The sequence below is a fragment of the Panthera onca genome, chromosome D4 (genome assembly GCF_046562875.1).
Source record: "Panthera onca isolate mPanOnc1 chromosome D4, mPanOnc1 haplotype 2, whole genome shotgun sequence".
Taxonomy (NCBI): Eukaryota; Metazoa; Chordata; class Mammalia; order Carnivora; family Felidae; genus Panthera; species Panthera onca.
The window spans coordinates 86,354,729-86,381,044 of NC_138351.1; the positions used below are offsets into that span (position 1 = coordinate 86,354,729).

The 26,316-nt window shown below is 51.6% G+C and overlaps 2 protein-coding genes across 22 annotated transcripts in view; one reads left to right on the forward strand and one right to left on the reverse strand.

Moving 5' to 3' along the window:
- The window catches only part of RALGPS1 (Ral GEF with PH domain and SH3 binding motif 1), a 311,034-nt gene that overhangs the window by 174,010 nt on the left and 110,708 nt on the right, over positions 1-26,316 (forward strand). The window lies entirely within an intron of this gene.
- ANGPTL2 (angiopoietin like 2) overlaps positions 6,687-26,316 on the reverse strand; it is a 34,280-nt gene continuing 14,650 nt past the window's right edge. For all 9 annotated transcript variants that reach the window (XM_060608613.3, XM_081790948.1, XM_060608610.3 and 6 more), the window contains 3 exons: positions 12,855-13,048; positions 10,917-11,187; positions 6,687-8,507 (listed from right to left, as the gene is read on the reverse strand). In XM_060608613.3, coding sequence (XP_060464596.1) covers positions 8,308-8,507; positions 10,917-11,187; positions 12,855-13,048 — 665 coding nt within the window. In that variant the 3' untranslated portion in view covers positions 6,687-8,307. The remainder of the gene's footprint in view (positions 8,508-10,916; positions 11,188-12,854; positions 13,049-26,316) is intronic.

Sequence of the window (26,316 nt, forward strand, 5' to 3'; positions counted from 1 at the left end):
AAAATGGGGACATTTTAGACATTTTGTTTGGCGCCCGTGGTGGGCACTTGGGTGGTTTGCTGAGTAGTGCCTGGCCGCCTGCTGGTTTGTGCAGCCGTGTGCCTGCTGAGGAGCAGGTGGATGGCTTCTGTTCTCTCCCTTCGATGGAAAGTGCGTTGTGGCTTTCCTCACTTATGGGGGATTTCTGGAACAGTGAGTGCCAGGAGAGGGATTGCTGGACAAACTATTTGTGACTTTATCTCCAGTAGCTACTTTGGGAACGCCCTTGAAAGGTGGCGGTTACGGTCGACCCCACGCTCACCACCAACCACTAGGTCCTACCGACCCCTTTTTATTTATGAGAGACTGTCGGGTAAGAGATGGCATTTTGTTTTTTGTTGTTTTAATTTAATTAATTAATTAATTAATTTTTGAGAGAGACAGAGTGTGAGCCGGGGAAGGACAGAGAGAAAGGGAGACACAGAATCCGAAGCAGGCTCCAGGCTCTGAGCCATCAGCACAGAGCCCAATGCGGGGCTCAAATTCACGGACCATGAGATCATGACCTGAGCTGAAGTTGGACACTCAACCAACTGAGCCACCCACGCGCCCCTGGCATCTTGGTTTAATACACGTTTCTCTACCTGCCAATCCTTTGTGCTCTTGGCAGAGAAGCTGCCTTCCTGCTTCAAACACATGCTCCTTGGGCTCTCCTGGGCCCGCAGTTAGGCAGCCAGGCCTTGCCTCCCACCCAGCAGCTCAGCTGCCCTCTGCTCCTGCCTCTGCATCCTCGAACATCTATGTCTGTCCTTAATCCTTCTCCTGTGTCCCCAGCATGGCCCTGCATTGCCCTGATCAGTGAAGAAAGACTGCCTGGCTGTTGGGTCCCCGCGGAGAGGAGGCTGACAGAAATCCTTGCCCATACACTTGCTTGGGGCTTGGTCGGCATTCTGGGCTCCGAGGCTTTGCGCTGCTTCTTATTCTTTTCCCTTTTTGAGGTGACCAGGGTGTTGGCCTCTGTCAACACACGGCTCCAGAGAGACCTGATTCCATGCCTTTTACATTAGCTACCCTTCCAGGCTCTGGACCACTGCTCGCTCTCTAACGGTCAGGGCAAACGTGACCTGTCCACCCTGCCCAAGGACCTCTCTCTTTCTCTTAGGAGATGTCCCTCAGCTTGAGGAGGGTGCACATGCTGAAACAGGGGAAGGGAGCACCCCTTGGCCAGCCCATAGAGCCAGGTTTATCATGACCAGGGGTGAGCAGGGGATGGGACAGCCGATGGCCCGCCCACCTGGGAGCTACCACATGTGGAAGTGCTTTGGGAAAGCTGCACAGATGGGAGTGATTATCTGTGTCTGGGTTCTCATGTGTGGGCTGAGCTGACCCAGCCGGCCCTACGTCAGGAGAGATGGGGGTACTTGAATGTCGGGTGATGGTTGGTACCAAGGCCTTGTGTCCACAATGGCAGAATCTCAGATAGGCCTGGGTCGAGCTTGACTCTGGATCTGAGAGAGACTGGGTAAGGAAGCCCCAGGCCTGAAGGCATGCACATGGGAGATGAGCCCACCAGGGAGATGAGCTGGGGACCCAGCTACCAGATGGTGTGGCCCAGGGCTTGGACCAGGTAGAATTTGTGCACAAGTGACAGCCAGAGCAGCCACAAGTTAACAGCGTGACTGCCAGAGGTTGGGGCTGAGTCTGTCGGTTGGAGGACAAGTGGAAGTGAGAAGGGCGGGCGCAGCCTTCAGCCCTGGCACAGGGTCGCAAGCCCCAAGACGCTGGGCCCACTGCTCTGAGATAAATCAGGCAAAGAGCGCTGGACTGGCTTCCTGACATCTGGGGACCTGTTGTCCATCCAGTTACTTCTGCACAGACAGGCTGGCTGGCTGGCTCACATAACTGCTGCTGTGGGCAGGAGGCCGCCAGGATTCTCAGGTGTTTGGGGGGGCGATGACGGGATGAGACAAGGGCATTGGTTGTTTCATTTTGCCCTTGTGGGTTGTGATGTAATGCTGCAGAAGCAGGAGTGCAAATCCTGAGAGGCTCAGGCTGCATGTTGTTGGGTGGGTCACTCGCATCTCTGAGCCTTGATGTCTGTTAGATAAAGGGAGTGCAATTAGAGGAGCCACCTCATAAGTGTGTTATGAGATTTATTTATTTATTTTTTAAAGTTCATTTATTTATTTTGAGAGAGAGAGAGAGAGAGAGAGAGAGAGAGAGAGAGAGAGAATCCCAAGCAGGCTCAGCACAGAGCCCAACGTAGGGCTTGAACCCACGAAAACGTGAGATCGTGCCCTGAACCAAGGTCAAGAGTTGGATGCTTAACCGACTGAGCCACCCAGGTGTCCCCTGTTATGAGATTTAAAGAGACACACGTGGTGCCTGGTACATAGAAAGCACCCCGTAGATGGCAGATGGCACGAGTGTAATCCAGAGCAAAACCCTGCAGGAAGACTCCAGCAGTGGGGACCTCCTTGCCTCCTGTATCCACAGAGACTGTTGAGAAACTCAGCAAACCCAGGAAGGGCAGGAAGAGCTACATCTGGGCACAGCCAGGTGTCACATTTAGTGACCCAGCAGTGCCTGGAAGGTTTGCATATGCTTTGTGAGGTAGAGCAGGAGTGGGCAGGGGGAGGGACTGAGGAGCAGACACCATCTAATGGCTAGTGGGACAGAATCCACCTAGCTGGCAAAATACAGTCTCTGGAGGGGAGGGGAATTAACAGCAGCTGAAGTACAGTGTAGACACCTTTTTGGATATAGATCCAGGCTGAGATCCCTCCTTCTCTGGGAACCTGAGAACCACCCCCCCCCCCCCAACTGCCCCCACAGCATTGAACTCCAGCGGCAGTGTTTGTTCCAGCCAGAGCTGATCGGATTGAGGTGGACACCCGGCCCCAGCGGGCTGGGAGTCTGCACTGGAAGGGAGGGTGCTCGTCAGTCTTTGCTGGCACCGAGACCAGCAGGACATGTGAGCTCAGGAATTCCGTGCTGGGAAAAGCAGATGGACGCACAATGAGAAACAGAGAGACCTGCGCACAAGGGAAAGGGAAAAGAAGGGGGGGTGGGGGAGGCTGGGAGAGCTGCTGCCTTGCCTCTTGAAGGCTTTCCAGGCCATTTCTGGTTCCTGGCCCTCGTGAGGCCCAGCTGCGTCCCTGCTCATGGACTCTGGGAGATACCTCGTGTCCTTATGTAACCAGCTTATTAAATGAGCTGGACTCAGTCAGGTGTAAGAAGAAACCAACTTAATTTTTTCCCCCGTGTCCTTTCCAACTTACCCTGTGGACTAGCTCTTTTCCCGGTCGACGCTGGAGACTTAGCAAGCCCCTTCTTCCCCTTCGTCTTTCTGGCGTTCGGCATGAAGAAGCCGAGTCTGCTTTAACCATCTGGTCACTGCACACAGTGTGGTGCAGTAACCAGAGGTCTGGACTCCCTAACGCCTGGACCAGAGGCCTGGAAGCCTGGGGTGGGGGAGGGCCCACGGTCAGCACTGTCACTGGCCCCCACAACCCTCCTGCCTCCCGCTTGCCCACTGAGATTTGTGAGCCTCGGGGTTGGAACAGGGGAGAGGGGAAAATTGAGGGGTCGGGGCCCATCTTACGTGGCCAGTTCAGTCGTGATTCAGAGCTTACACCAGAAGCCCAAGCACCCACACTCTTTACCCCCCATTGCTGCTGCTGCTGCTGCAGAATTTCCCTTCTGGGCACTTCTGGCTCAGTTGCCGTGACCTGTGATACATCTTTTCCACCTCAACACTTATGGCTCCTTCCTTGGCTCCTGGGCCTCCTGCACTGTCTCCCCCCACCACACCCCCCTGGCTGCCCTCTGGTTCCTAGGAAACCATATCCTTGCCTCCCCCGCAGCCCCTGATGGGCTTGCCATTTGCTCCAGTGTGGTCTCATTTCTCTCTGCCGCAGGTCTGGAGACTTGAGGCACGAGTCTGGTAGTAGTGCTTATGCCAAACCTTTGGAATGGTCCCTCGAAGGCCCTCTCACTTGATTTAGGGTCGGGGGAACACCCACCCTCCGTGTGGTGGTGGTGGCCAGGGAGCATATCACAAGGACAACTCATTCCCCCCACCCCAGGATATTTTTCCTGCACCTCTCACACAGGCTGCAGAAGGGCAATCTGCTAATGTTGTAGAATCCTTTTGGAGTCACCCCCTATAGTGATGGTCCTACACCTTGCTCTAGGATGTGGGACACTTGGAAGCTATTATTTTGCCCTTAGCCTCTGGAGTCTCACATAAAACTAAGGCCGAAAGAGTGCCTTTTTAACATTTTGTTACCTTGAAACGTCCCCTTTCTGTTTAATCCAGTTGCCTGGCTTTGTCTTACTATAGCCTAGAGTCTTTGCAAGCCTGCATATAACAGATGAGGTGGTCTCAGATCAGAGAGGACCCCCTTGAGCTCCCAAGGACCATCTGTAAACTGTGAGCATCCTAGACTCCCAATACTGTTGTTTTCGGTAGTCCAAAGGCTTCTCTTTCAGTCTTGCTCCAATTGGCAAGATTTTGCAAGATTTGGGGGAGGGGATCCTGCTCAGTGTCACTTGCTTGAAGAACATCACTGTCTTCCTGCCGTGTTCCCACATAAGCCCAGCAGGTCGGTGCCCCCCAGCGACCAAGGTATCGGTGCAAACCGGAGTGTGGGGGCTTGGCTGGGATCGGAGAAAGTCTGGGTCTGCAGGTACACTCACCACGGAGACCTTAGTGACAGTAGGGCTCCTACGCCTGCAGGCCTTAAAAGGCCACTGGCTGGGATGGGAGAGGAAGGACAGGTGCTGATCTGAGTTGGGCAGACCTCAGGGACCTGGCTGTGTTTGCTGGCCGGTGGAGCCACGCACCAGGCGCTACGGCACCATGCACTTGAGCACAGCTCTTCCGCCCCCCCCCCCCCACCCCGACCCCCATTCTCTTCTTCCATGCTGTTGGCCACACCCCCATTGTACACCAAGGAGAGCCAGTTCCACATGTCTGATGGGTTTATTCCTACCTCTCCTTCCATATAGCCAGGGTGTGGTTTGACTCAGGTTTGGGTTTGGGGTGGGGGTTGGGAGAAATAGCTGGTGTCTCGGCCTGCTTTTGTCTGGGTCACAGCTAGTCTAGGAAAAGGGTTATTCCACGTTGCCCAGCATGGCTTTCCAGAACTCTTCGCTTTGGGGTTTGGACCCACGACCAGTGACCAGTAAGGCTGGATGGACCCTGTTTTCCTTAACCATCAATCCTTCCATCCTGGACACACCAGTCCAGGTGTGTGGGGAGGCCTGGGCCAAAGTTGAGGTATTCTCACCAAACACACCAAATAGGGTACAACAACTGTTGACCTCGACAGCTGACTAGAGGTTTGGGAGAAGGGAGCTGAGAACTCTTAGCTAGTGCCTGACATCCAGCACCTTCCGGATTAACTGCTGCTAGGGCATTTTTCCCAGCTGTCTGACTGTGAGCCTCATTTCCTCCTCTCCTGTGAGGTGAGAACAATCCCTTCTTCACCTGGGTGCTGTGAGCGTTACATAAGAAAACGGAAGTCCAATTCCAAGCACATAGTAGGGTGTAGTAAATATCTGTCTCTACCCAACTACATCTTTGCTAGAAGCAGCTCTCGTGTGGCAGTATTGCTAAGTCATTGGGAAGAGGGATTGCTGGGTCCGAAGGTATAAGCATTTTAAAAATTTTGACGCATATGTATATCCATGTTTGACATACACGTTGCTAAGTTGCCCTTGAAACATGTTGAATCAATTTATACTTCCATCCATAGTACAGAAAGTACGTATTTCTCCATTCCCTTGTCAACATGGAGATTTTTTTCATCTTTACAAATCCGATAGGCACCTTGTGATGGTTTGTGCTTGATTTGGTATCCCTCCCTCTCTGGTTATTACTGAGGCTGGCACCTTTTCTTCCTTATTGGCCATTTGTGTTCTAATGTGTTCGTGTGCCTAACGAAGTTTTCTGTCATGGTGTCTGTATTTTTCTTCTTGATTTAAGAGAGTTCTTGAGATAGCGTGAATATTGATCCTTTACTTTTCTTATTTGATATTTGCCTTCAGCCTTGGTCATCTGTTATTTTTCAGAGGGCAGAAAATTTGGGGTTTTCTTTAGTCATATCCCTTAATCTTTTCCTTTTTGGCTTTGGGGTTTCCTGCCATGCCTAGAGATGACTTCCCAGCCCACAGTTTTGTTTTTCTGGCAGCTAATGTGAAAGTCAGATTGGAATGAGGGAGGGAGGCAGAGGGCTCCCGATCCGGTGGGAAGCCTGTTGTAGTAGTTGAGGGGAGAGGAGACACGAAGGCAGAGAAAAGGGCTTTCGTGGATGGATGGATTGGCGTTGGTGTGGTAAGGGGAGAAATTCTTGTTTTTGACCTGAGTAATTGATAAATGGTGCCTTTTGGTGAAATGGGCCCAGACCTGAGGGAAGGTGTTTCAGGGGTTGGTTGCACTGTCTAGGAGGTGCTTCTGGGACGTTCAGTGAAGATATCCAGGACATGGCTGTAAGGAAGTGAAGCCCCAGAGAGCCTTCATGGCCTGGGGCGCTGTCTTGGGCCTCCTGATGGGGTACGTGGAAACCAAAGATAGGGAGAGTGTGATTTAAAAGATTTTGGTGTATGTCCTTGGTGCTGAATCTGTATCTAGTCTTACTCAAAGAGACTCTGATAGCAGAGGCCCCAGGAAGGCATTCCAAAACAGTAACACACAGTGTAGATACGTCCAAATAGCACTGATGGCTTTTATTGCAGGTTTGTGTCATTACAAGGATAATCTGGGAATATATTAAAAAAAACCCTCCCTTTTATATACACAAAACATGCTACATGGTACACTTTGTGGGAATGCTGAGGTAATAGGCACACACCCAGACATGGACAGTACCAAACGTTCCAACATCTCACACACCCCCATTCACACGCCCACCGGGGACGGTCTCACCTTCCTGACTCCTCTCTTGCTCCCTGCTTGGCAAGAGTCCCGGTAGTACTGAGTCTGACACTTCGCGGCCAACAGGACTCAGAAAGCCACCACGCTGCAACGCACCAGCCAAGGGGTCCGGTGGCTCCTGGTTATTCAGGAGCTCACGAGAAGCGGCCAGTTGTCATTTTTGTGGCACCTGTACTCCAGAGAAGTGTAGTTTGGGGACGAGATGCGGACTCTAGTCAGCCTGAGAGCACGGGACCTTTGGTCTGTAGCCATTCGGGGGCCCCAATGATCGGGGGATGACTTCTCTTCACTTGAGTATCTCCTGGGCAAGGTAGGTTATTATTTCTGTGATGGTTAAAATGACATGTAGGCTAAAGTGTGAACGGAACATACAAAACTGCGAGTACATCATCTACGTGGCCGGGAGTTAGCTTTGGGGCCTGGCCTTCCCTTTCCTGACCAGAAACCTGGAGCCCAAACTGTCTCCTACTCAGAGGCTTGCCTGGAAAGAAAGGATGATATGACAGAAAAGGTAAGGAGTGGGTATGAAGGGTAGAGAAGAGCAGAGAAGGTGCCTGGAACCTCAGTGAGTGGCCAACGACTGGTACAGAAGGTACTTCCTGAATGGTGTTGGATGAATAAGTGGATGGATGGATGGTTGGATGGATGGATGGATGGATGGAGAAAAAGTCCTGAGAATGGGGGAAGGTATAGAAATGGAGAGGGAAGGGGATGTTGAAATTTGATCAGGTGCCCAAAGGGTTCTTTAGCGAGGAAGTAGGGAACCCCTATGTGAGTGAATCGCATGTAGACACTCCTGGAAAAATTCAGGCACGTGGACACCAAGGGTTATTCTTTGAATTAGAGCTACATAGTCTGTGATCTGCTCTCAGATTCGAGTAACACCATGTGAATGCAGTGCTTTTCGCCGAAGAGCAAAGCTGTTGGTAACAACTTCAACATCTGAGAATTGAATGTCTGTGCATTTAGGTATATAACCAAACCTATATACGTGTCTAGATATAGTACACGTGGCATATATCTAAATGCATATATGTGTGGTGTACACACATGTGCATAAGCTCAGCTCATGCGTATGTATATTACGAAGGTATTTTGCAGTTGGGTTTTTATTGTAGGGATTTAATGTATTTAAAGAAGGACTTGTCTGTAGTTCTGTCCTGTGTGGAAACACGAGGGTCTGTCTGATGTGAAGAAAAGCAGTAGGGACAGAGAATACTGTGTTGATTCCATTCCATCATCTGCCGCAGCGATCGGGTAAACAGAATCCGGCGGCCCCATCCTCCCGGCCCCAAGGTGAACTGGCGGGGAGTTGTTCCTGGTGCCGGGGCCAGCATGGCCGGGTCAGGCTCCTGGCAATGGCCGTGAGAGGTCAGGAGGGAGCTGGCTTAGTGGAAGGTGTTGGGGTTGGGCCGGATCATCATCACCACTTTCTTGAGCGAGTAGGACCCTCCTCGGAACTCAGCCCAGTAGACTCCATCCTGGTAGCGGCTCCGGTAATGGCCCCCACGGTACCAGACCCCGTTGAGGTTGGAGTGGGCACAGGCATTATACCACCAGCCTCCCTTCTGGTAGTGGGCACAGTTTCCTGCAGGAGACAAGGGAGGAGGTCACGGGGAGGAGGCAGTTGTATCCAAGGCTGCCATTTGTTTAGGGCCTTTAGCAGGGCCCTCTGGGAAGGTGGGGGAGAGGGCATTTGGAGCAGGAATGCTTGAGGGGTGGGCCAGGTCTCAGATTTGCTCCAACCTTTGAGGCTCAGCCTTGTGACCAGCGAACTCACCGAGCCACCGAATTGTCCTTGTGAAATGAGGGTAAGCGTGGTGCCTCCCGCACAGGACTGTGTGGTGATCGAAGGAGGGCGCACAGTTAAGCAGTTAGCCCGGGGCTTGTGCGGAGGAAGTGCCCCAGGGAGGTTTGAATAGGAAGCAGAAATGACCTGGGGTGGGCGGGGGAGCGGCCAAAGTGTTCTGAGGAATTTTTTAAGAGTTGCAACTGTTGGATCAAGATTTTTATAGAATGACAAAGGAAGTGTTTAAGATGAAATGCTCCTCTGTTCCTCCCAGGCTGTATTCCAGCCAAGTATTTTTTTATGATTTCACAAAAGAAAGATATTTTCATAAAACTTCTGGCACTATCATATCATGCTGGATTTTGCTGCCAAGGACAAGCAGTTCGGAACAACAGTGAAAGTGTGGGCAAGGTGCAAGCAGGCGTGCAGGGGCATCGGCCTTCTCAGGGAGGAAGCGGAAGAGGAGCTGCCAGCTGCTTGGGCTGCTCTTAGTTAAAAGAGAGGGTCCCCGCTTTCCTGAGCAGGCCTGAGAAGTGGACCCCCACTCAGAGGAAGGGCTGCCTCGGTCAGGTTTGTGGGCTGGCGCCCAATGGGGCCGGTGGCCCTGCTCCCGCTGAGGCCTTGGGATGTGGTAAGGAGGCTGCAGGCTGGCCGAGGCAGAAAGCTCAGGGGAGAATGGGCTCAGGCACGCGCAGCCCCTGCAGCCCAGCCCAGAGTTTTCCTTGGGCTCTTTTAGGCCGTCACTTGAGGCTAGGGACCAAATGGCAGTGCTTGGGTTTGGAGAGCAGAGAGAGCCCTTGGCATGCCATGGCCAGCCTCCCGTGTGAGTGGAGGCCCCTCCTGAGCTTGACCTGCATGCCTCCAGGGACAAGGAGCTCACTTCCTTGCCAGCCACTGACGGTGCTGTTGCACAGGCCTGACGGTTTGGGTCATAGAACAGTCTTCTCCCTCCTATCCACGATGGCCCTCGAGATGTTGTAGCAGTCCCAATGTCCCCAGAATCTGACTAGCTCCAAGGGTCCTCTTCCTGCTCTGCTCTTCTAGAAGCCTCTGTGTAACCCTGCCTAAGAAGGTGTACTGTCTCGTCAGGGGCCCCTTCAGTGCCAGCCAGCAGGTGGAGGTAACTGCATGTCCCCCAGTGTTGTGAGAACAGCCTGCTGGAGTGTGGCTGCCATGGGGACCTAGAGTGAGGACCTCCCTCCTCAATATGTAGGTACAGAGCTTGCCTGAAAGATGCAAGCGGTTCCTGGGACCTTAAAGAGGAGGGAAGTGGCCTGCAGACCAGGGGGCAGGGAGGGGGCCAGATTTGCCCAATGAGAACAGACATCCTTGGCCTGGAGGTAGGGTTGGTCCCTCAGACAGGAGCAGTGCCTTGCTGGCTTTGCCAAGCAGCTGGGGTGCAGAGGCCCTCATCTCAGGAAACTGGGTGTGGGGCCTGGAGAGGCTTAACTGTGGGAGGTTGACATCTGGACTCAGGGCTGGATTGTATGTATGTGTGTCTCTTAGAATATTCTGGGTTTTTTTTCCCCCTTGTTTTTTATTTAATAAAGGCTTCCTAGTAAAGACCTGGCTTTGAGGCATATGACCCTGGACAAATCACTTCATGTCTCCTACCTGGTTTCCTCTTAATAGCTCCCTTACTACACTGTGTTAATAATACATGCTAATAATAGTAACCACAAAGACCGCCCACTTGTATTGAGCCCTCTTTGCCACGTCTGAGACAAAGCACTCGAGGTACATCCTCTAACCTTCTCTCCACCCTGCAAGGCAGGCATTGTCCTTATTTCCCGATGTGGAAGCGAGGCCCGGAGAGATTAGTAAGCAGCATGCCCAAAGACACATGACTGGTAGGAGGCAGGGCCAGCATTATTACCCAGGTGTGTGGCCCAGAGTCCATGGAGAGTGTGGCCTGAACACCTGGTGCCTCGGGCAGAGAGGTGATGTGAAGGCTTGGCCCTGAGTGGCCCACAAATGTGTAATTTGTACACCTCTTTGCCGTTCCCTTTTTGTTAATGCCCCTCTGACCCACCTTTGTGAAGGGGGTCTGTGGGCAGTGGGTAGAGGAGTGGGTTTTCAGGGAGTAGCAACAGGGTCGGCCTTCTGGGCTCTGGGACCTTCCTCTTCTCAGGCTGTGACTCAGAAGCTCTGGCTTTGACCGGCCTCTTTGCCCTGGCCTGCACCTGGGTTTGACTGTATGGGTCCTACCTGTGTAGACGTCATGGTCTCTGTCCAGGGTGGTGAACTGCTTGCCGTTATGCCAAGTAAAGGAGTCACCAGCATTGCCATGGTAGCGCCCCAGCCTCAGCTTGTAATACTCGCTCTCGGGCTCCAGGCGGAAGCTGGCATATTCTGCAAAGACTTTGCGGCCAGACCAGTCCTCCATGGTCACCAGCAGTTTGTAGTTGCCTTGGTTCGTCAGCCAGTAGATGTTCTCCAGGCCTAGCCAGTACTCGCCATCGATGTTCCCAAACCCTTGCTGGGGAAAACGGAGGAGAGCATCAGTGAGGGATACGTAGTGTCCTCAGCCAGCAGGGCCCCACTCTTGGATGCTCAGCCCTGGGCAGAGGAGATCAGAAATGGGCAGAGCATAAGGCAGGCCTGGGTTCAAATCCCCACCTCTGCACTTGGCTGTGACTTGATGAACCGCTTTTCCTGTCTGAGCCTCAATCACGCATCATTCAAGACTACTGAAAGAGTGCCTACTGTGTGCTAGGCATTGTGTGAACGTGGGGGACACTGTGTTACCTTTACTAGGGTTGTTGTAGGAACACACCTAATGTGGTAAACCGAGAGCCTAACACACAGTAGGCAGGCGACAGGAGTTCCTTGGACGGATCCTGACCACCTCTGAGCTTCACCGTCCCTCTCTGGGAATGGGATGTGTGTGAGGGTCTCGTGTAAACTCTAATGCACCAGACCGGTATGAGCTGTGACAGACACATGCTACATCTGCCCGGGCTCCCTTCTGGGTTTAAAATCAGCGGTTTTATTATTGTGTTCACGCTGAGTTTAAGGAGTCATCAGCCAGGTAGTGGCCACTCAAAGTCTTCAGAATAGATGGGCTCGCTAATGATACTAATAGTATTCAGTGAGCCTTCCAGTGTATCGGCACCGTTCTCAGGACTTTACGTAGGTTATGTTATGAATCCTTGTGCCAACTCTAAGAGCTAGGTCCACAGAGGCCCAGGGTCAGAGAGAGCCTGAGGGTGACTCGGGATCTGAAGCAGGCACCCAGTCTTAACGACTGTGTTCTCCCACCCCTGAGAAAAAGAATATGGGCAGGAGGAGGAAGGGGTGAAGGAGTGGATCTTCAGAAAGCAGAGGAGAAAGAGAAGAAAACAGCGACACGGGCCGGGCAGGAGGTGGGCTGGGAGTAACCAGGACAGGAAGGGGCCACGCGAAGCCACGCACAGGCGTCATGGCCAGGGTCGTTCGTAAGCTTTGGTGTCAGAGGCCTGGACTCGCTGCTGTGTGCAGCCCCGAGCAGGTTGTTTCACCTTTTCATCTGTAAACCGGGGCCACACCAGGATCTTCCTCCCGGGGCTCGTGTGAGACTAAAGCAGGTAACAGATGGAAGCACTTGGCATGGTGCCTGGCACGTGGCGGTGGCATTTGGTGAACTGAGCTCCTTTTGCCACCTTCGGCACCACCCCTGTCATCTGCCAGACGTATGGCTGAGCCCAGTGGCCTTTCCTACCACTGGGTGGGCATTCAGCTTCCTGGGAATTCGGACCTAGTGTTCCCGTGTTTCCCAGTAGCAGGCCCTGGGGACCTGCCCCTTCTGGGCTGCGAGACCAGGTCTTCCCGCAAGGAAGCCCCAGCTGGGAAAAGGATGCTCCCTATACCCAGACGGGGATGAGGGGCCACCCCCTAGCAGCATTTCTAAAGTCCCACCATGTCCACGGGCCTTTTGTGGTCTGTCCCTAACTCGTATCTCGTAGCAGTTGCCAGCGGCAGGTGGGTTTGCAAAAATGACCTCGTCAGTGTCTTCCTCACCACACGTGTGTATCGCACGGGGCCACCAAGGCCTTGACAGGTCAGCATGCACCTTCCCTCCAAGTGGCCCTCTCACCGGCTGGTCAGGCCTCTTGGGGTGGCCCGGTTGCTCTCACCGACAGCACAGACAGGGCCCGGGGCTCTCACCTTGTATGTCTCCCAGTTCCTGAAGAAGTTGACAGAGCCGTCCAGGCGCCTCTGGATGACGGTCCAGCCCCCAGGGTCGTGCCTCTGGTCACACCACACCTGCATGAGGCGGTTGGTGTTCTCTGGCTTCACCAGGTAGATGGAGCTGGTGTCGTGGCCATCCTCCAAGGCCTGCAAACAGTCTCTCCACGGGCCTGGGGATACAGATGTGTGCACGTCAGAGACCTCCCTGTTGCCTGGCCACGGAGTCACATTTTCACGTGCCTCTCACCCCAGGCCGCACTCCAAAGCAAGCACAACCTCAGGCAGGCCTCCAGCTGGGAGCCGCAGGCCAGCAGTGAGAGGGGACTGATTTTAGTTTTTTGTAAGTTCAGGAAATAACGTGATGTAAAGGCAAGAGGCTGGGGCTAGGGGTCAGGGTGCCTGGATTCCCAGACCACTTTTAGCTCTGACTCCCTCACGTGGTGATTTGGGCAAGCATCCTTACTTCTGCAAACCCTCAGTTTCCCTGGTTTGTAGAAAGGAGATCATATTTACCTCTATCAAGGTTGTGAGGATTGCTGAGATCCTTTGTGTGGAGTTCCTGGAGTGCTTTATCTTTTAGCTGGTGGTATTGTGAAAAGAGAGATGTGCCTACCAAAATGCAGCAGTGTGGAGCACTGCTCGGGCTCGGTCGGCCTCACCCCAGGCAGAGAGACGGGTGACTGCCCTCCTGAGTCCCGTGGGCTGAGGTTGGCCCACGTCACCTCAGTCCCGACTCCACGCTTGCCTTTTCTGTGAGAGTGCTCAGGGACAGTTTCAGTCTTTAGTGAGGAACTTCTGTGGGGTCACAGTGCCCAAGCAGTGTCCAGAATTTGGCCACGTGGCCAGAGGTGTCAGGATATTTCTGAGATTCAGACACTAGCCTCCAAACAGCTTTTTTTGGGGGGGGACCAGTCCCATTCAGCCCAATATGCGTATTTTCCAAAGGAAGCTCATTTAGGGCCAGATGCTCAGAGCATTCTGAGGTCACTGTGCTGGTCATTTAAGCAGGTCCACAGACTTAAAGGATGGTGTCCAGGATACCTTCCGGTCCATGGCTTTCTTCTGGAACTGAGACCAGATGAGTTTTGTGTTTTTCTGGGACTTCACTGAGCTTGGACAGCCCAGTCAGAAGGAACAGGTGCCATGAGGGGTCTGAGGAGCCACCATAGGCTTTTCACCACCCCACCCCCACCTCCCCTAGTGGTCTCCTGGATGTCGGTCACATCAGCAAGAAGGTTGAAACTGGGGTCACCAAGGTCCAAAGAAGCTGGGTTCTTCCTTGTTGATCTCAGGAACCTTCAGAAGTTTGTTTCAAGACCTAACCATTGAACTACAGATTTTAAAGTAAACAAAATTGCCACAGTTTGCTTCAGCTTCTCTTCAAAATAGTCCTCAAACCAAGAATTGTTAAGACCAAAAGTTCTAAGGAAATTTCCTCTCATTCTCTGAATGTGTGTGTTTATTCTAACAACTATTTGCTGAGCTCCCACCCCCGCAGGTGCTGTGCCGGGTAGTGGAAGCCTAGGGCAGGGTTCAGGGCGGCTCTGATACCCAGCAAGGGGAGAGCTGACCTCACCAGCCTCTCTCAACTTGAATTCCTGTGCATTCCTGTCCTTTCCCTTCTGCGTGTCAGGGAGGGGCATCGGCGGAAGGTGTACTCGGCTTTTCCTGCATAGATCTAACTTCTCAAGATTCCTTCCTGATTAGACTTGGGCTTGGTTAGTCCACATGTGATAGTTAAATGAGAAAAATTTGGCGGGTTTGTTGTTGTTGTTGTTGTTGTTTTTCTGGACGGTTCATTTGGGCTTTTCCTGAGTCCTTGTACTGTGTTCGAGCCTCCCCACCCGGAGCCTGACGGGGAAGGGAAGGGGCGGTCTTGCTCACCCCTCCCCACCCCCAGTGCCTGATCTCGCGCCTCAAAGAGGGGGGTCGCTCTTGGTGCTTCCCGCTGACAGGTAATCCTCCAGGGAGAGCTTCTCACCATTTACCTGTTCACCAACCTTCTCCGCCCCAACGGACGGGGTGGGACCCTAAGCACTGGCCAGGCAGATGCTTCCCTCTTTGCCTTGTGCGTCTTCTGTCTTGGAGAAGGGGAGGCCAGACCTCCAGAAAGAGCATTCAGGAAAAATAAAAAGGTTTGGCTTGTGTTCAGCTCCCAGCCCCTGGGACCAGGGCAGAGAATAAGGAGGCTGCCCCCGACCTCAGAGCGCACAGTGGCCGTGGGAGGGCCCCCAGCGCTTTCCCAGGTCAGAAGCACAGGAGAGGCTCTGGGAATGTCTAATGGGAATGCTGGTGACAGAGGTCCAGCAGAGGCCTGGAAAACACCCCCCAAAACAAGCAGCCAGCCCTGTTACTGCAGGGCCTCCCCGGGGCTCCGGTGGGGCTCTCAGAGGGACAGTCTTGGTTTACGGGAGGCACTCCGTCAGGAGAGGCTTCGAAGGCCACTGGGAGAGTGGCAGGTGGGTCTCCCAGCTCCCAGCCTGAGCTGCTTTTGTGGGTGCTGCCCATGCTTTCAGCTTCACCTTTGACATTGCTACAGAGGGCTCTTTTTAAAAGGCAAGTGTTTTAAAGTGTGAGGTAACTTGTCGTCACCCACTGGACAGATGAGGAGATTGGAACATGGGGTCATTAGGTGCCACCCCTGAGGTTGGTGGCTTATATGGCAGATCCAGTGTCTGAGCCCAAGTGGCCTGGGTGGTCCAGAGCCCAAGTCTAAAGCTCTTTTCTTTTTCCCCAACCAGAGTGAACTCCAGGGTGGGGGGCCCAGGCTGACATATCTGTGTCCCTAGGACTGTTACGAATCTTTGCCAGTCAGCCAGGTTTAAAAAATAAACATTTACACTTCTTCTTTGTCAAGGTATTAATACCTTTTCAAAGTTTTTATTGAAGATTTGTTTTTCTTCTTTGCTTACCTTTTAGTGTCCTTCGCCTATTTTCATCTATTTTAGTATCTTTCATGATGTAGAATTTCCTTTTTTTTTTTTTTTTAAGGCAAATCTGGCAGTTTTTTCCTTTAAGCCTTTCCAGAATCATGGAGTAGGAATAAACTAGTAAAGAGGTGTTTCGTATTTTCTGCTGTTAAAAAAAAAAAAAAAAAAAAAAAAAATCTGCGTGTCTCCTGCGCACTGCACTTGGCCTGAGTCTCAGGACCCGTCAGCTTCCATCAGCAACCACATTTCCAGACCAGTTTCCCTCCAAAACCCTCACAGAGCCCTAGCAAACCGCCTGCACTGAAACACGCTCCCTTTTCTCCCATGGAAGGCACCAGTGGCAGAGGTCAGAAACCTAAATGATGGATGAAAAGGAGTCAGAAAAAATACTCAGCATTGGAAAACTGGCAGCAGTAATATGATCAGGGAGCAGAAAATGGCAGCAGGACTATCATGTGGCTCTGTTAAAATGGCCAATTCAAATGGGAAACCTGTAACGGATACAAATACAGGAGTCAGGAGCCCTCAGCTCAAATCTTGGTGACTCCATTGCCTCGCATCGTGTCCTCGGAAAGTTCCTTGAGCCTCAGTTTCTACTTCTGTAAACGGGTAACGAAGCCACCTGTTCTGGGGGCCTCGCAAACACAAGAGCACCCAGCGTGAGGCCAGCCAGGGCACGTGCCGCTCGGGGTCCTCTCTCCTTCTTTCCTCTGCTGGATGAAAGCTGATGGTTTTGAAATTGTCCGCTCCCTACCTCCCCACAGCCACATACACACAAACAAGTAACTGTATTCGCTTTTGAATTTCCAAGACTAAAATGTACAGCGATTTACTGGTAGATGTTTTCTACAGAGCACATTTTAGAAGTCACAGCTTCAGTGGAGAAGCCCCCAAAGATATACCGAAATGAAGAATGGAAATCCTTTTTGTCAATGAAACTGCGTTTTCAGTGTGCAGTGGGCAGGGCTCTCCCCCTGGAACAGTGCAAAGTGCCCAGGCGGTATTTCGCTTGGCTCCTCTTCTGAAAGGGCAGCGTTGCCCAGAGCGTCAGGCCAACACTAACTCAGCAGCACCACGGCTCCGATCGGAGTAGCGCCCGACCTCATCTCTATAAAGACCATATTTACACTCTCGGCAGAGCTGTAGCCAGAACGTTCCACGTGAAGGGAAGTGCAGTCACCATGGCCAAGCCGAGCCTGCGTGGTTCCTTAGAGAAGCAACACAGGGTGTGGAAAGCACACAGGGCCTGGAATCGGGAGGCCTCAGGAAGAAGGGATATTGGCGATGGGAACACAAAGTATACAGGTCTTGGGCCCCCAAACCTCAGTGTCAAACCCGGTGAGGGTTGGAGGTGATCAGGTTTGAGTCCCCTCACTGCTTCCTTCTTCCTGTCCGGGGTTCTTACACATCAGAAGCATAGCCTCCTAGGAAACCAGGAACCACCTCTTGATAGCTGATCCCATGCTCAGTATGCCCAATGAAGCGCCTTTCTGGTAAAGCTGGGCTAGAGCCTGCAGCCTGGCCAGACCTAAGTGTAACTGCCTAACCCCAGTTTCCTCTCTGGGTTGGGGGCAGACCAGCTCAGCCTGACCTGCCCACTCATGTCCCTTTGGAGAAATGGGTTACCAACTGCATCAGCTGTCAGTGCAGTCACCCCTCCTGCTAGGGAAACGTGGCCCCGTGAATATCTGACCAAGCCCACTGGCAGCACGTTGGAGGCCTGGAGCTAAGAAGTGGGTAGACAGTGATGATGCCTCTTCTCCCTGGCTGCTCCGGAGGCCTGCAGAGAGGAGCAGAGTCCCTCCTGGCCATCAGCTGGACCAGACCACGTGGCTGGCCAGCGGCCTGACTGACCTCTTTGACCCATAAGCCCAAGTCTCAGGACTTGACCACCTGAGGCTGTGCAGAGATCCTGTGGCCTGTGGGAAACGTTCTAGGAATGTTTTAGTTCGTAGGAAGGCACCGGGGAGAGGCTTCTGTGATAGTACCGAGACGCGGTTTTTTTTTTCGTGAGAACAGTATGCTGTTTTCAATTATTCTCACCGATGATCTGTCTCCAAAAAGTCTTTGTGCCACTCCCTGAAACATTTTTCTAACAGGAGAACTGACTAGTTGTTGAAATTGGATCTGGAATTTCCTATCCAAATTAATTCATCCGAGAGCCAAGGCACGTGGACTGCTTAGGTGTGAGTCTTGCCCTGGCCAGCGTCAGGACTCGCCAGGCATCCTGGGTGAAGGGCAGGAGAGCAGACACCCGGAGAGGGGGTCGGTGAGGAAGAATTACATGGGCTGCTTGAGCCTTATTTATCCAGAAGGCTTGGATAGATAATATTTTGGTCGTGAACATATGTATTCCATGTCAGTCACCACTTTTTCACTGAACCAGAGTACGAAACAATAACCTAAACACAGGAACAGCTGGTGTGTTCCCAAAGGCACCTGAAGTTCCTGTAGGGCCTCAGAGCTGACGTCACGGGTGTCATTGCTGGTGCTGCCGGGGAAAGGGTCCAAACGCGCGTGCCCGCCGTGGAGGCCGCTGTAGTCCGCAGACGACGGGCACGGTGCCTGGGGCTGACGAGCTTTTCAGGAGTTTATGAAAGTATTTGAGGCCTAAAAAAAATTTATTGGCTCTAAAATACGAAAACTGCAAAATCAAAGTTTATAAGTATGTAATTAAATTTCTACGAAGTGGGACATCTTGTCAAGTTCATTAATTGTTAAATTTAGTCTTCATAAAAATGTTATTACTTTTGAAAACAATTTGTAGGTTAGATTTTCCTCACTTCCCAAGAATTCCTGAACATGCCTGATGTTTGCCGAGAAATCAGAGCCAGCCATAAATTAATTGTGTTACTCTTGGCCAAATAATTTCAAAGAGCAAAATTTAAAAAATCCGTTCAAAATTTTTACAGTGAAAGTTCTATTAGATGTGGGAGGTGGGCATGTTTCAGCGGATGTGATACACGGGGAGACTTCCCATGTAAGAGCTCCCGGAGCCCTCGAAGAGTATAAAGGGGTCCTGTTTCTGCCTGTCTGACCTCAGGGTAAACAGACTTGGCAGCATTCCTTCCCAAAGGACCCTTTCAAAAGCATTGTGCCCACTCCTGGGTTTCCATCAGTACCCTTGGGCAGGAGGAGAAGGATGGGCTTTAAAGCAATTTAAAAGGGAAAAGAGGTTCGCCCTGGAGGGGCTGTGGTGGGCTCACTGTGTGCAGAACTGAGCCACACACTGTGGCTCCCAAGACTGGTCGGGGTGAAGCCCGGAGTTCCTTGGGTTCAGTGGTCAGTGGCACCCAAGGCTGCCCCGGGGCAGGGATGTCACTGGACGCAGAGGCGGGCAGCACTCTGAGCCTCCCTGGATATAGCGATGAGGGTGAGCAAGCGTCTCTCAGTCCAGAGGTCGACGGTGCTGTTCTGCAGGCACATCGTGGAAGAGCTGATCAGACCCGTGACGGCAACCCACAGGTACCGGGCCGGTGGTGTTCAAGCGGTCTGCCAACCTATTAACCCTTTCCAAGACAGGGAATCAGCTTATGGGCTTGTGCTTACAGAACCTGTGTTGGCCTTCACTGATCACCTTTTAATTTTCCAAATGCTCACGAACCCCTCTCTCTGATCTTTTTTATAATTTTACTGGGGTTTAAGCTAATTGTTCCAGATTTTCTAGTATTTCATCCTTTCTCTTTCTGAAAAGAGGGCATTTGCCCAGCACCAAGCCTGTTCTTCGTGATTTCTGGATGATTGGGGGCAGTGATTCTGAGTGCTTATCTGCTGTGCCCTCAGCCTCCTCATCTCCTCCTCCAGGAAGTCCTCCCCAGCCCCAGAAGAGCTACTTAATCCTCCTCGGGGTTCCCATGATGCCTTATGATATATCTATTTGTCTGTCTATCTATCTATCTATCTATCTATCTATCTACTGGAGGAGAATAAGAATGATGACTACCATGTACCTGGAGCCTTTTGCCGGCCAGGTGCTTTACCCGGGCTTTCATTTCCTCCTCACAAGCCTCTCCAACAGGGAGGGAACTAAGTCCCAGGGAGACTGCACGTCTGGAAAGAGGAGGCTCGAGGGTTAGAACTCACGTCTGCCTTCTGGGCCTGTTTCTCCCTGCTGCAGCGTGCTGAGTCTGTGTCACCGTGCTAGGATTGCTTAGGGTCCCATCATCTCATCGGTCTCTGGGATCCTTCCGGGTGGGAGCCTCATCAGGGGCGTGATTGAGTGTCCATCTTGCCAGCACTTAAGGGTCCCTTAGTGCCCCGCGTGCCTTCCCCCATCTCTTCTCCTTTCCTCACCACCGTGAGCCACGTTCTCTTTGTCATCTTCCTCCTGTTCTTCCCACTTTGAGAATCAGTGATCAGTCTGGGAACATCTGGGAACAGGAGCCCCACAGCAGAGGGTCATCAGGATCCAAACCAAAACCTGGGAACGTGTGGACGGTCTGTCGTAGGAAGTCTGCCCGTTGTATCTGGGATACTGCCAGACGATTGGATTTCTGCTCTTTTGGAGGTTACTGTGGACAGACCCCCTAAGACATCTTAATTTCAACAGTTAGAGGGGGTTTTTCTGGTTTGTTTTTTTAAAAAAACATTAGTCATTTAAACTAAAATTTTCTTTTTCTTAGCAAAATTTCTCTGTATACACTGTAATTCTAACTTAAATTACTGTATTAAAAATCTGCTAAAGGAAAATCACTTATATTTGAAAAAAAAAAAAAAAAAAAAAGCATTACATAAAAGCATTCCAGGTCCTGTGGTTCCACTGGCTCATCTTGAGGTACAAAGCCAGGATCGTCAGGCTTCTTTTTTTAAGGCGCTCCTCCTCAAGAGTCATCCCAGGGGTAGCTGAAGTTGAGACATTACTTTTACAGCACACGCTCAACACGCCTAACCACCTTCGTTTTAGACACCATTGAGTACGATGCTAACGTAATTCTGCTTTATCGATCTCTTTTTTCCTGGGGGAGCATCTCAGGGTAATGATACAGTCCACTGCACACATTCACCCCAGCGATCCATCTCTGTGGCTCGGAGCTGGCTGCAGATACCCAAGCGCCAGGATTTTCCAGATGGCTTTTAGCCTGCCAAGTGCCAAACTGTTGGGATTTCTAGGCCACAGATGCCAGATCACCGCTTTTAATAGTAACAAGTTGATAGTTCATCCCGTGGGGCTGTAAAGAGACCGAGCCTGTATGTAGCTGAATGTCTTCCTTGGAAAACGCCTGAGTAAGGCAGGGAGAGCTTGCCATCACACTCGAGGCTCTCTGTGATCCGTTCCCCGAGGTATCCGAGGAGAGAAGAGAAAGCAGAGCCAGAAGGAAGATGACCCACCTTGAACTCCAGTGGCTTTTGTTTATGAAGAAGCTAGCAAAGAATGCTCTTTGAAATATCACTGGATTACGTAGTTTGTAATGAATTTGAGAATCTTACTTTGTTCAGCAATAACATTTCAGGAACAAGACAGCATAGTGCAGTGAAAACAGCACAAGCCCTGGCGGCGAGAGACCTGGGTTGGGTTTTCCATCAGCTTTGGAAAACTGAAAGGCAGAGCTGGTGGTGGCTACGGTCACCCTCCCGTCCTCACAATTCCCAGGTGCCTCTCCGAGTCCCTACAGAGCTTCAGGCTTGGAAGCCCAGTCGCTGGAGCTGGTCTGCACATGGGGCCAACGGCTTTTCACCTGGAATGACAATTGCTTGACCTCCAGAAAGAATGGAAGCTACAGTGCAATCTATCTTGTTCTCTATTTTAAATCCACAATCGATAACATACGTATTTCCTACCTCACAGGGGGAAGTAAAATATAGGAGGGAAAATCCACCTGGGAAAACACTTGTTCGAGTTGTCTGTGCCTACCCGGCCATAGAGCATCTGGTGGGGGGAACGGGTGGTCTCTGTGTTAGCAGTGAAACAATGTGGTTGCCACCTAATTTGGCCCCAAGAACAGATCACCTCTGCTGATTTTTATGTATTTAACGTATTTAAAGAAATCAGGACTTCTGATTTTGCTGTACGTTGAAATGCTGAGTAGAAATAAACCCAGAAAATGTGTCCAGATTCAGTACAAATTAAATCAGATTTATCTGCAGCTTCAGTTGGGTCCGTTTACTGGAAGTCAGGCACATATTATGTTTTCTGTGGGAGAGCTCAGTTGTTTTAGACATTCTGCAGTGTGATGCTAACTCAGTTCTGCTTTATCTTTTTTTTTTTTTTTTTTGCATCTCAGGGTTATGATACAGTCTACTACCTAAATTCACCCACAACAGTCCATTTGTATGACTGGGGAGCTAGCCACACATGATTGGTTGGGTTGGTCTCTCCTATACCTGAATAAGGGGACGGCATGATAGTGATGGGTTTGCAGTGACGCTGTCTTGTGTTGCTAGAACCATAAGAGTCCTTATAGCAAATCCACCAACTCTGTTCCCAGGGCTCTTTTAGAAGGAGGTGCTTGGAACCTAGTACATAGAATAGTGATGGAGGGTCACATCCCAGGCAGCAGGCACTTGGGGCCAACTTAAGCGTTTATACAGTGATTTTCACACCAGTTCCCCTCCAGCCTTTCCGCGGAAACGTGCGGTATCCCAGAATGCTTAAGACAGACTCAGGTTTGAGTCTTGGCTGAGCCACTCCCTAGCGGTGTAGTCTTGGCCGAGCTACTTACTCTCTCTGAACCTCAACATCCTGGAAGCTATGCGTCCAGAGACCGATCTTGATTCTGCCAGTGAAAGGTTCTGGGTTGATGAGGCCCCTAATGAGCTCTAATCTTTTCTGATTTTGTGGTCTCCTCTTGATCCCTTGAGAAGCAACCTGAGCTGATGATGTTCTCAGGAGAGAAAGCAGCTAGAAATGCCTACACCTTTTGGTTTTTAAGGATTTGTTTCAGGCAGGGCCTTGCTGTGGCAGCTGGTGCTAACACTGCCTGTCCTCCTGTGACCAGTCTCGAGGGCGGGTGCCGTGGCAGGAGGACTGGCATGTGCCCGGCTGTGCCCGCACAGAGCCGAGGGACAGTGTCCCAGGCCTCCTGGACCATTTGGGGAGAAGGCCAGCACTGAGGCTCCATCCTGTCTGTTCCCGTGCCTTTTCATGACCCCGGCAGTATTCCTCTATGGCGGACCCGAGTGATGAGCGTGTGCGTGTACGTGTGTTTACGTGTCCAGGGCACACACGTGGAGAAGGAGGTCAGGGGATGTGTGAGTGTTAGAAAGTGGAGAGGACAAGAGGAAGGGTGGACAGCAACAGCCGGCCCACCAGGAGACAGGGCCACAGGGAGGGCCGTTTGGCATAGGCCTCGTCAAAGCCTCATCCTTACTGAGACGCCCCAGGTCTGGCCAGACCTGAGGGAGGCAGGACAGAACCCCAGTGAGACACCAGGGAAGCCAGGAGCTGCCTGGGCCTCCCTGCCTCAGGCTCTCCGTGGCCTGGGCCTGGCCCGGGGCCAGGCTGTTACTGTCTGGCTGGGAACAAGCTGGCTCCAGATAAGCGGCCGTGGCTCCCTCAGTCCCCGGGGGAAGGGTGAGCTGTGGGCTGAGTGACCCAGACAATGAGGAGAAGAGCAGATGGCTCTGAGGTTATGGGATGAAAGGTTCAGAAGCTGCCAAGTCTTGCACGCAAAGGTGTTTCTGGCCCAGTGCTATCCTTGGGAACAAAGGACCTTATGGGTGAGAGCACAGAAGAAGGTTTTGTCTTCCAGGCGCAGAACCTGCCCTGGAGCTCTCAGAACAGTACTGATAAGAGCTCCCTGCTGATTGGCTGAGAGGCCATTGCCTTTTCCTCCGGTTGTCATCCAGCCCCAGGAAACTACTGGGCCCTCCCTGCCCATTCAGCTTCCACAGGTCTGGCTGATGACATCTGGAGTGGGGAGGTGGGTCACAGGGAATCTGTTACCAACAATCACTACCAACATTTGGGAGGGCTTTTTTTTTTTTTTAAAGATAAATTGTGTCCACATGAAGTCACTGCCATTCCCTCCCATGAAGGTGTGCTTCCTTAAGTGGGAGAGAAAGTGGGTTTTGGGGTGTGTGCAGGGGCCTTGGAATGCACACAGACCGTGATGGACTGTGAATGTGAAGAAGCAGGGGGTCCAGACCATTTGAGGTGCCCAGAGTAGGGCCATGCATGGTCCCAGGACTTTGCACAGACTCATCTCCATCAGGGACTGACTAGTAACTCCATTGTCCAACTCCTCGGTCCACCTGGTAGACTCTTCCAGATCATTCACGGAAGTCCCACCTCTGTCCACCTTTTCCCTTCTACTCCAGGCAGACTCAGTCTCGCGTGCCACCTTAGTGTCCCCATAGCCCCTCCTTCACCACTCTGCAGGGCACTTAGCACACCATGGTATCACCACAGTGACTGCATAGCCCATGATTTTCGCTGCATTCCTGATTTCAGGTACCTCATTGTGTCGGTCCCATCAGTTCTTACAACGTTCTGGTAATTTTGGCCTCGATAGATGCTCCCCCCAGAGAAATCCTTTGTCGGATCTGATGTGCCCATCTCGGGGGGATGGAACTGAGAGGACGGAGGAACTGAGAGGGACTGGATACACCCCAGTGCATTCACACATCTTCCACCTCCTCCAGACTGAGTTCCTGGAGGTTGGCACTGTAGCTTTTACCAACTCCCCGAAGCCCGGTGCTGTGACCAGCACAGAGTAGGGGCACCTCCACTTTTTGGCTGCCCCAGGTGACATAATATCACATGCCTGATTGCATTGAGTTTCCCCAACAACCCTGCAGTGTCATAACTCCTGCCCCCATTTTCCAGAGGAGAAAATTACAGCTCGGGAGAGTGAAGTAATTTTCTCACAAGCAGACCACTAATAAGAGGTGGATGCAAAGCTAGGTCTTTCTTTCTACACTCTATCCCTCTCAGCTCAGTTCAAGCTCAGGAATGTCCTGAAATCATGGATTCAGACACCAGAGATGCTTAGGCAAGAAGAGGTCTGTTGGGTAACCATTGAGGTCAGCCAGGCTCACTTCACGAGTGTAACATTCAACTGAGCCTTCATTTGGTGCCCAAAGGCACGTTTTACCCTCTGGGCGTTCTATCAAGACATATTAGCACACTCTGCCCGCTCTTTCAGAGCTTCTGATTTAAAACAGACATGTGTACAGAGGAACCAGTCATCTGCTGTAGAAAGCCAGTGCTAAAAAGGGACTGTTTGTTTATTTCAATCTCCTTGCTTTAAGATAAAGAGACCAAAACGGAAGGAAACCCAGAGCTACCAAGTACTGAGACTTTCCATGGGCCCAGCACCATGCCAGACACATTTTTTTCCCCAGTATTTCATCTAATCTTTGGGTAGGCATTATTTTAATCTATCCCTAATTGACAGATTGAAACAGAGGAAACGGAGGCTCTGAGGGGCAAGGTGACTAGTCTGATGTCCCAGAGCTAACCAGTGGGGGAGTCAGAATTTAAATCTAGGTCAGTCTCTTCAGAACTTACGTTCTCAACCTGCAAACCCAGCAGAGGGCTTTCTTGCGCAGTGCTGCAGGCAGGTGCTCCCGGCCACGGGCCTGCACAGTGTTGCCCTTGTCTTTTGCATGGGCCACCCCCTTCTGGAATTAGCAAGAAGCTGCTCTTCCCAGTACTGGTGGTTATTTTCAGAAGTGTGAAATAAGTGTAAAACAGGATACTTTCAGTAAAAATATCTCCCTGCTTGTATAATGAAGTGGTACCAAAATCACTGACTTGGAGCAGATAAGTGGTTCGTTTTGGCAAAGATGAATCCAGTTCTCATCTGACAGCCGATCTGGAAGGCTCATACAGTCCTGGATGGATGTGAGGCTGAGCTTTAGGGGGCTGGGCTTGTGCTCCCCCCAGACTCTCCGAGCACAGAGGAGTCAGCCCTAGATTTAAAGTGACAAGGCCTGAATTCCAATCCAGCCTGAGCAGGCTAAGCCTGTGAGCAAGTTACTTATCTTTTCAGTTAACCTTCCACAAGGAGCTTCAGGGGTTAGTGATACAATCAAGATCCATGGAAGTACCCAACTCCGGTACCTCGGTCAGGCTTTCAAGCTTGCAAACGTACCAAGTCACCACGTTCGTCCCCATCACCATATTCTGAAAATTACCGTATTTAAGATGAAACATGTATTTAAGAGTATACGGAATCGTCACTGAAAACCCTAGACAGCAGCAGACTCTAGGAAGTGTATGGAAAGTACTCCTTCCCATCCCCTAGCCCCTACGACGTGTTTATCATACCTTTGCCGTGATAACACGTTCTTTTCCTTTGACTGCTGGTTTCTTTGGTGAGCATTTATCAGCTGCCAGTTCTGTGCCAGGCACAGCTCAAGAGCTTACAGGAGAGACATCCTGTTGCCAACACAGAGCATCTAACACAGAGCCCCGAAAACTACGGGCCTGGGGCTCTTGCCCGTCAGAAGCCAGAGAACGTTTGTTCTCTTCTGAGACTCTCCCGGTTTCCTGGTTCTACCTTGGAGCATCCGTCTAAGGCACGCTGCCCCCACCCCCCCCCACCCCCCCAGGCTGCCACGGCTTG